Source organism: Platalea leucorodia, assembly GCF_965183815.1.
Source record: "Platalea leucorodia genome assembly, chromosome: 7".
Classification (NCBI taxonomy): Eukaryota; Metazoa; Chordata; class Aves; order Pelecaniformes; family Threskiornithidae; genus Platalea; species Platalea leucorodia.
In genome coordinates this window covers 54,631,704-54,646,995 of record NC_138829.1, presented here as the reverse complement: position 1 = coordinate 54,646,995, position 15,292 = coordinate 54,631,704, and the positions used below count along the sequence as shown (strand labels likewise).

At 35.1% G+C, this 15,292-nt stretch overlaps 1 protein-coding gene across 3 annotated transcripts in view; it reads left to right on the top strand.

The window, feature by feature from the left end:
• Positions 1-14,500, top strand: part of TOLLIP (toll interacting protein) — a 29,161-nt gene extending 14,661 nt beyond the window's left edge. For 2 of the 3 annotated variants that reach the window (XM_082318139.1, XM_082318140.1), the window contains 2 exons: positions 890-980; positions 11,002-14,500. In XM_082318139.1, coding sequence (XP_082174265.1) covers positions 890-980; positions 11,002-11,216 — 306 coding nt within the window. In that variant the 3' untranslated portion in view covers positions 11,217-14,500. The remainder of the gene's footprint in view (positions 1-889; positions 981-11,001) is intronic. The other variant, XM_082318138.1, reaches the window with a different exon arrangement.
• Positions 14,501-15,292: the final 792 nt, after the last annotated feature.

The window sequence follows — 15,292 nt, the reverse complement described above, 5'->3', positions numbered from 1 at the left end:
CATTCTTGTTAATTTGGTGCTCCTAGTCATGAACTGCTGACTTACACTGGTCCATTTAGCAGCTCATGGACTATTCTGTCATCTATCACTTTGTCTTAAGTAGCTGTTGGATAGCATGTGTAGCATGTGCAGCCCTGAATGCTTCCTAATATGCTTGTACATGATCAAAAGTTCCAAGTTGCTGTTGAGTGTACAACTGGGAACAGATGTTCCCTGCTGTTTGAAATTCACATTCTGCCCCACATCCATTATCCCTAGGAGAAATGAGTTTGTAATTAACCTTTAAAACTGTCTGCCCATGAATGTACTGTACATAGAATCTGACCTTTTAATATTTTCCAGTATAAAACTGAACAGGAATTGTGATAGTAAAAGGGAATGGAGTTAAATTGATATTTTATTTAAAGTACTGGCTTATCTCAAAAATAATTGATTTAAACTAAAGTTTCCTTCTAGGAGTGGTATACTGCTTTTAATAAAATTCAGGTTTGCTCTAAGTTTTCATTTACAATGAATATGTTGTATATTCATTTCACAAGAATAAGGCATGAAAGCTGAATAAACCCTTATTTTAAAATAATTCGCTTCAGTAACAAAATTTCAGTGGCAAAATTTATCACACTGTTCCAAAAGGCTAGTTTGACATGATGTGTTTATATTGATTTACAGGCAATTAATTGTCGCTTAAAAGGATGGTAGTTCAGTTAGTTTGTCAGAGATTTTGCTTAATATAGATTAGCACTTAGTATAGTCATATCGTAATATTGAACATGGATTTGCAATGTAACAATTTTTTTGCAAATACTATTTTAATTGTTTTAATGGCTGGTTTAGTCTTTTTCTATTTTTTGAGTAGTTCTAATCTGTCTATTGTGCTTTTTGTGTCAAGTCTTTGCCAGCTGCCATGATGATGCAGCCCCAGCCAGTGGTCCTGATGCCCACTGTATATCAGCAAGGAGTTGGATATGTGCCTATAGCAGGTATGTTTTCTCTCCTTGAAGACTCTTAAAACTTCCAGGTGAAGGGTTTTGCAGAAATAACTACCAAATTTCTCCTGTTTTTTGGAATACAAAGGAAGCTATAAATGGTTTTGTCTGTGACCACTTTTCCCGTGTTGCATTTTTGGGAGGAAAAGAGGGAGTGAATTAAGTATAGGTCTGCTTTCAGTCTTGTACCCTGTTTAATGGAGCTGCATGAGTTTTGATTAAATGGATTAAAATGAATATTAAGTTGGAACAAGTAGAGTATTTCTTTTAGACTTATGTCAGGTCACTGAATAACTAAATATCTAGCAGGCTACACTCTAATGTGTACTTATTTAAATGGTGGCAATCCACGTGTGAAACTGTTCAGACTTCAGAAAGTGCACCAAATGACTTGTGCTGTCAGAACTGCAGCTTAAATAGCCCGTAAAGGCATTGACTTTTCTGCGGTCTTTGCTGGAAAAAGATGCTTTCTATCTTTTCTTTGCTGGAAAAAGATGCTTTCTGCTTTTTTCTATGCTTTGTTGGAAACTTGCTACGCAGCATGTGAAGCGTGTAGCACAGTGAATGAAAAATGTTAGGGAGCTCTGAGATAGTTATGTAAATACATCAAGAAGAGCTAAAGTAAGTATTGTCAGTTTTCTTAGTCTGTGCAAAGTAAGTTTTGGACTTGTATAGAAAGATGTGTTAACTTAGGTTTTGTAATTTTTCTATCAAAGATGAAAAGTTTAAAGTATGTAAATAAGCTTGAATTTGCCCTGCTTAGGTAACTGATAAGTAAAGTTCATTTGGGTTTTTTTGTGCATTTCACTTACAGCTCTTAAAAGCTCCAGTTTGTTGTATGGACACTTAGTCATTAATATGTGTGCTTTTTAGGGAAAATAAGATATAAATTTAGATATTTTGACTTTCTCTGCATACAAGTGTATGAATGAATGATAGAGTGTGTGGGTCATAATTGCAGTGCTGACACAACAGATATATTTTTTTTTAAAGACTCAATTCCTGATTGAATTTAAGATTTCATTCTCTGTAAAAACAAACCTCCTCAACAGAAGACTGCATATGTAACTTAAAGAATCATACCTCCTGTTTCATTTTTATAGAGTTAAGTTAGAGCAAAACATGGAAAAGTTAGGTTACATACTTTATTCCCTGATGAAAACATGCAGTTTACTTCATTTAAAGTGCTTTTATCTCTATAGCTTAATTCTCAGGATTTAAGTCTTGCTTGCTTTGCCAATGAACTAGTTTCAACTTGTGTGTGCATCCTGAAGTGTGATTCCATTGTGGTAAGCCAGACTTCTGTGTAGCTTTTCTGTGTTTGAATTAGATGCCATGTCTTTTTTGCTTGTAGGTTCATCGCATCCCTATATACTGAAGCAGTTAGTGAACTTCAAACATAGTTATCTTGTGTATGGTTAAAAGAAAAACAATAGCTGGGGTGGTACATATAGTAATGTAATAGAAGGTGCTATAGAATTTCTTTAACAGATCAAAATGAGAATATTCGTACTGCAAAATTACTGTGCCAGTCAGAGTACAAACAGTAGAAATCAAGAGGCTAGTTTCAGGTATAATTGAAACTAGACATAGAACTGAACAGATGAAATTGATACTAGACCTTCAACGTTGAAAAAAAAGTACAGTGGTGTACCTTGATGTTCAGATCTTAGTGTTCTGTAAATTTTGTATTTATCTTGAGAGTATTTTCAGTAATACTTATGAAATCTACTTGGACAAGTGAAGAAATAACTAATATTTAGCGAGTGATAGTAATACCTGACATTTTAGCATATAAGAATTTGGCTTTATATAACAATTTTATTGATCTGTATGTTGGAGCATTGCCCTTCTGGAAGGATCCAGCATGTTTGTTTTAATCACTGCTATGAGAATCTTCTGTATTAAAAATTCTTCCTTATTCTATGACTTGTATACCTAAAGCATTGCAAAGTTCTACCCCTTGATTTGAACTTTTGTTTTGTTCTGGAAGAGCTTGAATACACTTCCTTGACTTTTTATAAATGCCAAACTTACTACAAGCCACCTTTGACGTAGTTAGATTTTTTTTTATATTTTTGATATTTTTTTAGTATTACTGTGCTTTGTGTTTGCTGTTCTAGAACTTCTGTGTGCACCATCAAAATTTCTCAAAACACTGAGTTTTAAAGTTTTTGCCTATTCACTAATCAATGACCCACTCATAATAATTAGATGGATGGTTAGGTTTGGACTTCGAAAGTTACTTGACTTCAGAATACTTCTGCTGTTTCATACATTTAATTGTATGGATTAATAAAAGTAATTTCAAATTATGAAGGAACCAATAGTGCATCTTGGAAGACATGGAGTATTGCCAGAATGTTTTCTATATACTGAACTAGATGCTCCACCTGAATTCCATAAACTCTTTCATGCAAACTACTGGCCTTCCCTGCCCAGCTGAATTGGTTGTATCTTATGGGGAAACTCTGTTGATAAACTTGCTTTGGAACACTGTCTAGGGTTTTCTCTCTTTTTGAGACTGCTTCAAGAAGGGCAATGGTAGGGCATCAGTATGCTCCACAGGAATGTGTTTACCTTCTTCCCATCTTCTTAGTTTAGTTTTTTACCTATCCAGTTAAATGAGCATAGTCAATAAGCAAGTTCTGCTCATTTCCTTCAAAAGAGTGGAAGAGCAGCACTGAACAGTTTATTACATCTGAAATGGAGGAGATTCTGCTGTTGGGCAAGACTGTTATATTCTAAGTCTTATCTGTGATGGAAATACAATGGGTGGACTAAAATGCTTATCCAGACCATTTAACAGTTATTTGTTAACTATTTGTTAACTATTTGTCCAAAATAATTGCGCTTTAAAGAGAGATGGTGTTAAGTCAAATTTAGCTGTCACGAAGGCCAATGTATTTTTTCTGTAACAGATTTCTGTTCAAAACTTAGTATACATAACTAACCTTCTAATTAAGGTTGAAGCAACTAATTCCTCTCACATGTATCTCTATCATACAAACTGAGGTGAATAGTAGTAGCAAGCAGTTAGTCACTGTGGTAAGCAGATGAAGCTTGAAATGCCAAAACAAGTAATGCTTTTTTCCCTTCATTTGATGGTACATGTTACAGAACTGTGGTGAAAGCAGAAATGGCCATAGAATGTTCTTGCATCATGCTAATCCATTTCAAAACTTTAAAAATTAAACACCTGCTGACAATAGTGCTAGTTGCTACAAACTGCAGTTGCCATAGATGATATCTGTGGGTTGGGTTTGGGAAAATTTGAACTTGTCAATCCTGTTGCTCTTCTAAAAGTTGAGTTTACCTACCATTTCTTCCCATTTCTTTTTCTAAAGATTACTTAATTTAGGCTGTAGAATATTGTGGTGTACTGGTTGCTTACAGTTCAAGCTGATGGTCTTCATAGTGTGTGGAAGCCAGTAAGCTAAAAAAAGTTAGTTCAATGAAGCAAGCTATATTTCTTATCAGCTAAGTATTCGTGGGATAAATAGGAAATATATTTGTACTTAACTTATAAACACCTCTGTAAAAAGTATGTTAAAACCCTATGTGTTTCAGGGCTCTGTCAGAGTCCAGAATATAATTTTTCATTGAGGCAAAGTTGTGTGTATGTGTACATTACTCCTTTAGGTGTCTGTATTGAGTTTCATAGGTTAGCTTGTGATGTTACTGGTATTTGTTCAGAAAACCATGGGTGTATATTGTCCTTTGCGGGCTATAAAATATAATCCTTGCTGCAAACACCTGGTGGCTTACGTATTTTGAAAACATTTCCTCTAATTGTTACTTGTGTAAAAACAGCACATTTAGAAAATTTGTTCAGAGCACTGAAGCAAATTAGTTGGGAGACTGAATCCTAGCAGCATTTAGTTTTTTATATTAGGTAGTTTAGTTTTTACCCAATTGCCTCAGTTTATCCAACTTTCACCTTTGGAAGCAAAATGGTTCATTTCCTTTTAAAAATAGATTAATATTTCTTTCCCATGTCTTATTCCTTTCCCCTTGCCCCTTCATTTTCACCTATCTTTAGGGCTTGAGTACTTTGCTCTGGGTAAGTTTCCAAGCTCGTTTTTCACTCCCATCCTCATTGGCTCAAGAATCTTTGCATGAACACATCTAAACAGCTTTATTTGTTACAGCAGACTGTGTCACAAGGTATTGCCACTTGAATGTCACAATAGAACAATTTAATGCATCTTCTGGAAATTAATAAAGCCCTTCTAACCCGTTGGAAAGTCTTTAAAGGCATCTGCTCAGCTTCAAGCTATAATGATTAAAGTAATTGGTGATAGTGGTGTTGATGGCTAAAATACAATGTTAATATTCGTCTGAAACTGTTGCATGTCAGTGAGCTGTTCTAGGTGATAGTACTGGTTTCATAGAAGAGAAACTTTAATCTTGCATTTGTTCTGCTACTGCAAGATTTGGAGAGAAGCAGGTAATGTCATGATTTTTTGTAAACTTGAAAGTGAAGAACTCAGTGCTGCAATGACATTGAGAAGAGAGCCTGCCAGTTGTCTTCTGTTAATCTTCAAATAAGCCTTTTTTCAAAAAATAACACTTTTTTCATCAGTGCGTATCTTTCATGCGCATCTGTGTTAGATCCGTGTCAAGTTGAGCATTTGACTTGAACTCTAAAGGCAAATTATGTCACAGGAAATCAATTTTCCTTCAATTTAGACTCACTTTACTATGACACCTTTGATTTTGAATTGTGCAAAGATGTTGTGACGTCCTCAACTTTTATCAAAGCATTAGTCTTCAATCAAGTACGTTCAGAAAATTCTAGAATTCTGTGAGATAAAATGTCATTTCTTGATGCTCTGAATCTCAGAAAGATGCTGTAAATAAAACATGTGGTTGTTGCAGCGTATTTGGTTTATTCAGACCAGTGGAATTGTAGAATATTTCTGCAGGTCCATACACTCCACTTTTCTACTAGTTTGCAAAGAAGCAACATTTTAACAAAATTGAGATGATGACATGCATATTTTAGCACTGAATTTTTTTTCTGAAGCAAGTATCATTAAGACCTATTTGTGTATATTAAAAAAGGTGATACTGATTTCTTCCTTTAATTGAAAGAATTTGTGCTGAGAAGGTTCCTGAGTTTACTCTGAACGGGTCTATGCATGGGACAGAATAATAATGAGTTAAGAAATTAAACATAGGTCACTTAACTGAACAAGAAAATAAAAAAAAGTGTGTAATGCCTTGTGTGCAGTTAGAAAAAGTATATCCTGTTAATGCTGCTTTGATGCTTCCATTGTTGCTTGTAGCAATTGACTTGCTATTGTACATACTGGTTTCATGTATTGGAATTTCACTGCTTATGCCAGCATGTTTGTCATTGCCATTTCACTGAATTGGAAAACAATGCTCCATTCTTCTGATTTATAACACTTACCTAATATCTGAGAACAACACAGGAGTGTGCAATTCCATTTATAGTGGAGTCTTACGTGGTTTAGTTTCAGTTTTCACTTGTTAGTGAAATGAGGTGCTTAATATGTAAGGCAGCTTTTTACTGAGCATTGATAATTTTGAAGTTTATTATAACTTTCTCTAAAGACTGCATATATGTATGTATATTTGCTAAATTTTAGTGTGTACTTTAAGTTTATGCTTAAGGTTTACTTACTATTTTGTAAATCAGAAGTTATGGATGCTTTTAGTCTGAGTGTGGAACAAAGCAAAAAACCAAGGTACTCTTTAGATTGGTATTTGTATAGATTGAACATTGAGTTTTGTGAAAAGTAAGCATTTATCATGGAAATATTAAAATCACTGTGATACTAATTTCCATTTGTATACAGCATAGTTGTAGACAGCATAAACTAATTCTAGAACTGTAAGAGCTGAGAAAATGGATTTTGAAAATCGTTAGTGAAAAACAATACTATCACGAAATTTCTTGACTCTAAAATTGAATATTTAGATCGAAAATACTTCTTGAATACTGCCTGTGCAGACGTCTGGCTTCGTAATTACCTTGTTTTGATGAAAGGAGTAAGAAAAACTCTGTGCTGGTCTTGATTTTTTTTTTTTTTTTTTTTTTTTTTTTTTTTTTTTTGACTCTGGCAAGACACTGAAACTTTATTGGTAAGCTGTAGGATACTGTGGTACTCGAAGCAAGCCTCATGTTTCATTTGGATTAATATTTTAAACTGACCTCTTGTATGGACAGTTCCTACACAACTTAGGCTGATAGTTGGATAATCTTACGGTGCTGAGGACTTACTGAAGAATATTAGGAAGCTCATGTTAGAAGTAAAACAGAACTTCTGTTGCTCTGTTCTTCCAGGTACTTTGCAGCTTTATTTTTTGAGGCCATAAATCTTTGTTCACCTCTTGTAAATGCCTACATTGTTTGTAGGAAGCATGAGGAATTCATCGAAGCTTGTTGAAGCTATAGAAGAGGCAATCCGAAATGCTGCTGGATATGATTATTGGGTGAAGTGTATTTGCAGTGTTGGTGAGGACTGCGTAGTGGTTTGCATCCAGGGTACACACGTGGTCTGATTTGCCAGATGTTCAAACACATAGTGCCAGACAGAATTCCTGGGACCATGGCCCATATGTTATAAGAAGCTCTAGAGCTAAAGTTTAGGTTGTTGCGGAAGAGGTAATAGATATCCTTGGTAGCGGTGTGATGCAAATGGCTGGGCAGAGACATGGCTCAAGTGTGTAGGTAATAAATTTATGGTGAGAGGGACATTTCTTTCTTTGCCAACATGAACCTTTTTGCATAGATGCAGCCTGTACATTAGACTTAAAGCATCTAGGTTCCTTTTTTGCTTCTAATAAAACTTAAGATGATTACAAGGAGAATTTTAAAATCAAAACTGGAGAACATTGATAAGTGTGGAGGTGTTTACAATTCAGTAACGCATCCCTTCAGATTGGACACAAGTCCAAGTTGAAGAAAGAAATAGCAAAGAGTACGTTAGGCAAAATCTCAGTTGCTATGCACACAGTCAAACTATATTCAATTACAGTACCTTGTCAACCAGAGTTAGGTAAATTAAGATAGGTTTAGCTGATCTGACCTTGAATGTGAATTTTAATATAGCATTTTTAAAGCTGATAGAAAAATGATAATCACTGACATGCTAAAATATTTGTGCAAGTTAGAGTGAGCATAGACATTTCTGATTAAATAGTTACAGGTTAAAGACAATCTTGAAGAAACAGGTAAGTATTGAAATTGCTCTTTGCTCTTTTTTTTTTTTTTTTGGAGGTGTTAAGTCTGACTAGAAGTAGTATGATATAGTTGAAACATGTTTGATCACTTAGCATAATGACTGAAGTACTACTTAAGAGAGACGAGGCTGCAAAGAGGCACACTTGAAAATAATGTTGTTTGTAGATCTGCTTTATGTTATTATGCTTTGAGCAGTTAGTCAGAATTCAATAGAAGAGAAACAGGTTTTGATCTACTCCTGAGTAATATATGAAAGCTGGTTCAAAAAGTACCTTATTTTGAAGATGTATAACAGTGGTGATGCAAATAGTTCATGCTTTGTTTAACTTAAGGAGAAGTAATTAATGTCTGAGAAAGAAAGCTAAACAGGTGAACTAAAAACTATGTCAAAAAAAAATTGTTAGCCTCTCAAAGTAAATGTATGCCAAATTTAAAAAAAGGGCACTCTTGGAGAACCCTAAAAAGTCTCTGCAGTAAAACAGTAAAGTAGGTTGCTGCCAAAAATTGGTAGGTCTGCCCAAATGAGGGGATGTGAGAGTTAAATTATATATTAAATCTAAAGTGGTAATAAGGTTGGCTAACAAAGCCTTTGAAGATTGAATGTGTAAGGAGTTGAGAACTATTTATTTTAAAGAAGCAGAGAACCTAGAATCATTTAGGTAATTAAGTGACTATAAAGATATACTTGTATATACCAGGGAGTACAAAAAAAGCAGTTGGAATGTGAGACCATAACATGGGGAGGAGGAAAGTGTTTGGTTTTGTCCTTCCTAGGCAGGAATGCTTTTTTTATGGAGAAGGAACCTCTAATTTTAGAGTTTAACACTAATTGTTAAGATGATCAGTAAGAAAATGCAGGTAAGATAACATTTATTCCCAGTCTTTTGTTTTGGATGTTTTTACCAAATGCAGTATGTAACCCATTGCTTAATTAGTCTTGCTTTCAGAGGACTGGAGGATAGCAAACAGTTTTGGTTTTGTTTTTTTGTTTTTTTGTTTTTTTTTTAAAACAGTTCTGAAGTAACTGTTTTCCCTATTGCATAAACTGATTAAAATCTATGGAGATTAGAATGAGCTGATTTAAAACAGACAACTAAGTAGGTAAACTTTAGAAGGAGGTGACATGGTTATGTAGGGAAAGCTCATACCTTAGAAATTATAGGTGCATGAGTATGTGGATAAGAATGATGTGGTCTGTGTATATCACCTTGTCAGCTGCATTTTGAAAATGTTATTTGCTAAGGACTCTTCCTATCATATGATATTCTGATACAATAAAAGTCCTGCTGTGGTTTATTAGCTATTTTGAAAAGCTGATGAACAGATAAAATAAGTGATGAGTCATCCCCCAGTGGAGGGAGGCCTTTGGTGGGGTGCATCATTTTTTAAAAAAAACTAATTGAGGGAAGGGGACTAACAGAAAATTTGTCAAAACAAAAACTCTTAGCAGTTTTCTGAGTCTCTCTGCAGCAGGTTGCAGAAGGATCTCCTTATAGTAAACGGGAAATAAAATCACATATAAAGGCTGGTGTTAAAGTATTATGTGTAAAGAAAAATCTTAACTAATACATATTGGGTTTGAATCTTTGAATTACTGTGGACTATTTTATGAAAATACCAGGTGAATAGTGTTTGAAACAGTAGATAAAATGCTTGAAAGCAAATAAAAAACAAATACAAAAGCTTTATCATGCTGCTGTATGAAGCAGTGCCATGTTTGTGTCTAGATGAGGGTAATTCTACTTTAGAAACAATACAGCAGAACTGGAAAAGTAACACACAAAGGTGTGGGACTAAGATAATCGGGGTCTGGAACTACTTAGAGAAGAAATGACATATGCCAGTTTCAGAATTGATAACAAAAGACTCTAGATGTATACTATACCTGGTTTCAGTTTTATAAAAACAAATGGTAGTTTTTTCAGCAACGGATCTATGCTTAATTAATGATAAAAGCTGTTAAGTGATGAAAAGGGACTATTGTCTGGTAGTTCCTTTTAACAGGAATTAGAAAAGTCACGTTCTAAAACTGTCTTTATAAACTGACAGTGCTTTAATTTTACACAGACATACAAGTTCATGAAAAATGATCAGATGACTTTTGTCCTCTGGCAGAGGAACAGGGAGAAGCAGCCTGTATCCCTATAGGCATAAGAGGAGTTGTTCTTTTGCCACTTTGTGACTTTGCAGGCTGAACTGGATGGAACTTTAACCAGGGAAAAACATTTGCTTAAAACTTGCTTATGAGTGTGATCCAGTCTCCTAGTGGACCTAAATACTTTGTTTTCCTTTGAACACAATGGAGATTGCATTCGTTGGATTTCTAAATATCAGTTATGTATATTGCTGATGTAAAACCATCTTTTTCATCACAACATAAATACACTAGGAACTAAAATATGATGGGTGCCTTGTTTTTGGAGTTTAGAGGGTGGGGGGGAAACACCCCCACCTTTCTGTGGTGCACTTAGTGTTTGATTAGTGATTCATGTGTAAACCTGGTTAATGCAAGTTGTACCTAAATTTTGAGCTGTACCTGTTGCCATACTGTAGTTTACCACTTCTGGAACATAACTTGGGCAGAAAATCTGTTCCAGAAAAACGTATTCTGATTGCAACAGTCTAGGTATGATCTCTGCCATTATTTTTTTTTTTTCTTCTGGAGTACATGTTAAAAAACAAACACTGAAGTTGGTGGGTCGGGGTGAGTCATGAGCCGCTTTCTTCAAAATCATTGATTACTGCCACCCCTGCCTCATGTATGTTTTGGTTTTTTTTCTTCTGTTTTTTTGCTTGCAGGGATGCCTGCAGTGTGTAATCCAGGCATGGTACCAGTGGCAATACCACCTCCTGCGGTCAACCCTCAGCACCTGTGTAATGAAGAGGACCTGAAATCTATCCAGGACATGTTTCCCAACATGGACAGGGAAGTAATCCGCTCAGTGCTAGAAGCTCAGAGGGGGAACAAGGATGCAGCTATCAACTCCCTGCTTCAGATGGCTGAAGAATCATAGATCCCTACTTCCTGCCTAGGCCCTGTCCTCGATGCCACTTATTTTTACTTGCCAAGCCAGGGATTTAGCTAGAGGAAGAATTTCCCAACAGCTTTCTGTTAGCGCATCCTGTGTGAAAGATTATACCCCTTTTCTCCTTGGACATTTGGATCTTTTTCACTTTCTTTCTCAATCTGTACATATTCAGTTTAGCTTATGTCCTACAATATAGCATTGAAGCATCTTTACTATCAGCTGTGCCCTGTGTGGCTATATTCTGATGGGGTGGGGAGTAATGCTGCTTTTTTTTCTTTCTCTCTCCCTTTTCATAAACTTGTTCTTACAAAGTAACTCTATGCAGTACAGGATTTACTAGTGTTTGTTAGGTTGAAAAAAATTTTCTTTCTGTGGAGGGTTTGCTCTTTAAACATAACTGATTCGTTTAAGTATTTAGGTTTCATCAAGCAGCCTATTTCTGCCAAAATTAAAAGAAAGACCCTTTCCTTGTCCTGTGGTGTTTAGTTATTGCTGTGATATATTCAACTGTTTCTGACTGAAGATTTTTAATTTAATAAGGTAAATTTCTTAGGTTGCGCTGTTGGTATTTGTAACGAGCATCTTCTATTCAATCTAGTCATTGGGCACCAAAGCAATATAGTATCTGGTGTGCATTTGGGGCTTTATCTTCCCATATAGTATTGTTAGATATCTCTAAAATCTTAACAGGTAACTTTTAACTTGTACAGTATGTATTGCTGTAGCAGAGAACAGGACTGAGCCCTAATGTACTCCCATGGTTAATTGCACTCTTAACTACTACTTCTGCATTCCCATGGCTATTTCAAAGAATAAATGCAGAAGGAAAGATTTTTATACCTGGAAAATTACTGAAGCCGTAAACAATTATTTAAGGCATTGTCTTACATTAAAAAAGCAAAAGCTATGATCTAGTTATAAGACTTCTTTCTTTACACCTATATTTGAGCAAAATTATCATTTTATGTCAGTGGAAAATCTATTGTATTTTTTCCTGTAATCTGAAATAAGAAGCACAAAAAGTAGCTTCAGAATCTTTGAATGGCATTATGAGTTGCTCAGTGACTAAGACTACGGTTGCTGTAGTCAATTTATTATTATTTGATGCAGATGGAAATAAATTCTTTGTGAGAGAAAATTTAACATATCTGAGTTATAGTCTGATCCTCAGAGGAGGTTGGAGGTTGCTTTTATTTATTGTTAGTGTTATTTTTTCAGATAACAGTTCATCTTGGAGCTGCAGAATCTTACAGTATGCACCAGTTACACCTGCTGGACAGATATCTGCAGCATCTGTTTTTGTAGCTGGTAAAGTAATGCACTTTAACTAGTATGCACCAGTTTCTTTTTCCAGTGATGTGCAATGTTGCTGTTTTATCTTTCTAATGTTTGATTTCAAATACTTTCTACAATAGCCATAGACCTTTATATTTTCAAGAGTTGGAATGAATGTACACTTGAAATCTAGGCTCTTGAGTGATTCATGAGAACATTAAAGCCAGGTTTGGAATAGGGAAAAGGGACCTGTATCCTCTTCTTCCCCACACTTTTTTTCATGTCCCACGCTTAAAATATTTTCTTTATTACCTGCCGAAAAGCTGATTTTTATCCCCCCGCCCATTGAAGAAGCCTTTAGTTAGCACTGTCAGTAGAGTGTGAATATTTATTTTTTTATGATTGAAAGTGATACTGAAACTTTTAAAATACAGCACCAAAAGTCATCCCAGTTTCTGACCTTTTAAAGCTGTCTTTTCATAATGTATGATTTTAAGTTTTGTTATGAATCCCTTACCATTTTAAATTTACCATTGAAAGCATAAGTGTCTATACGTCCTCTGATTGGCTTTTCAATAATGAGATTCAAGGCTATAGTTTCTGTGTGCTTTAGTTGTAGAATCACCACATTTTTATTTTCTAAAATAAAACAGGTGTTCATCAAGAAACTAGTCTTGCCCCTTCCCTACAATCATGGTAAATTTTGTGACTGAGTAGGTGTAGAGGTATTTGGTCTTTATTGCACAGTGATTTGTGACATTGTCACCCAAAAGGTAAATTTTGGTAAGGATTTAATGCTTAGATATCTCCAGGAAGAGTCCCTTGCTCTAACTTTTACACAGCATGAATTGCAAAGGATGGAACAATTCAGGGAAAATGTATATATTTAAATTTTTATATTAAAACGTTGGGATCCATAATACAGCTTTTTATAAAAGCAAGTGGTCATGGTTCAATTTAATGGCTGGTAAATTGTACTGCATCTATTATACAGCTCAATTTCAAGCACAGAATAAACACCTTTCAATCCGAACCACCAGGAGGGGTAAGTGTGAATGTTAGGTTAGCCAGGTTTATTCATAAACAAGGCTCTGGGCCTCTGAGGAAGGCTCCTGTTCTTAGATTTTTTTTTTTTATTTTTTTTTTTTTATTGTTTTGTTCTAGGCAAATGTCATGCAAAACAGGGTAGATATGAGTTGAAGATGGGATATGTAGGAGCAGTATGGCCAGTAGATGGATTTCAGCATGCTACATTATACTTAAATATTGTTCTGGGGATTTTTTTTGTCCTGATTTAATTAAGCATTATAGCTGAAACTCTCATGTCAAGATGTGCTACTTTATCTTGTTAAAAAGAACAAAACACTGATCATAAGTCTACTCAGCTTTTCAGCGTACATATCCTCTCAGTCAAACTGTTCATTGTCAGGTTTGAGTTGGAGAGATGAAAAAAGGCAGGGAGTGTTTAGTTATTCTAGGGTGTGTAAAATACAGGTATTGGAACTGAAAGTCTATTTCTTGATTTAAAACAAATAAATTGTCACTCATTATGGTTGTAGCTTTTGACAAAATGCTAATGGGATAATACTGCGTTTGATGCTGCTCTTCTGCTCAACAGCTTCAAGCAGCTTAGAGCCAAAGCCAGTTGTGTAAGACTGGCATCTGCTAAAAGTTAGTGCTCTTAGTGCTAGTTTGAGTCCTGCCAAGAGCCTAAACTTGCTAAAGGTAGGAACATTTTTTGTCTAGCTAGATCCTTGCTACTTTCTTCTCTACTGCTCTTTGCATCTGCTGATGGTACTGTATGTTTTTTCCCTTACAAATGTTATTGCTCGTTTAGTTGATATGTAATACCATACAGAGGATGTTTTTCACTGTAATAATTCTGAAGACATTGTTTCTCTGTATTGAGGTCCAGTGTCCAATATGTTTCTTGCACTCTAAAGTACATTAACTTTTTCATTCTAATTTAATAAATGTATCATCTAAATGAAAGTGTATTACGTCTTTGTTGGAGAGCACCACAATTTGAGTCTTTGTCTATAGACAGATGTAGAATTCAAGTACCAGTTACTGTCTTTTATTCAGTCTTGCACATTAGTTAACAAGTTACACTGGTTCTTAATGTGATCATCTGGTGGGACTAGTACAGTAAACGCTCAAATGTATTTTAAGCATTCATCTCTTGGTAAATACCTTTTTCTAACTCTTCTAGGTGCTACTTTCTCAAGAAAATGTTACGGTATTGCAGGTCTAGAGGACAGAATGAGGCAGTAGTGACATTGCATTGTTTGAAGGACAATGTTGGAGGACAAGGGAGGAGGGAAGAACAGTGTGTGGGTATGGATGAAATGCTCTGCATTATGAAGGGGTTGAGAACTCTCTAGATAAGAGTGGTGTCCAAGTGAAGAGTTATGAAATAGACCTTGTTATGTGCTATTTGAGTTACAGTAAGAGCTGGCTTTATCTGCTAATATGTAATGAATCAATTTTAAAGATTTTGGTTTACATAGCGTCTCTTTTTAATTCTGTGAATGACTGTAAAGCTATCTGCGGTCCTCTTTCTCATTTAACAGCATTGCTATCCATGCTCAGTGATTATTAATCAACTGCTAATCTGTAGAGTATTATCAAGCTAACATTTTGGGGTTTACTGTCCAGATCATAGTGTGGTTTTTTTTTATTAGGAGTTAATTTTTTTTTAACAAATGATACTTGAGAGGAATCTTTCACAACTGAATTTCCTTTGATTTATTTCCTTAGTGTACTTAGCACCTAGTATGAAATGA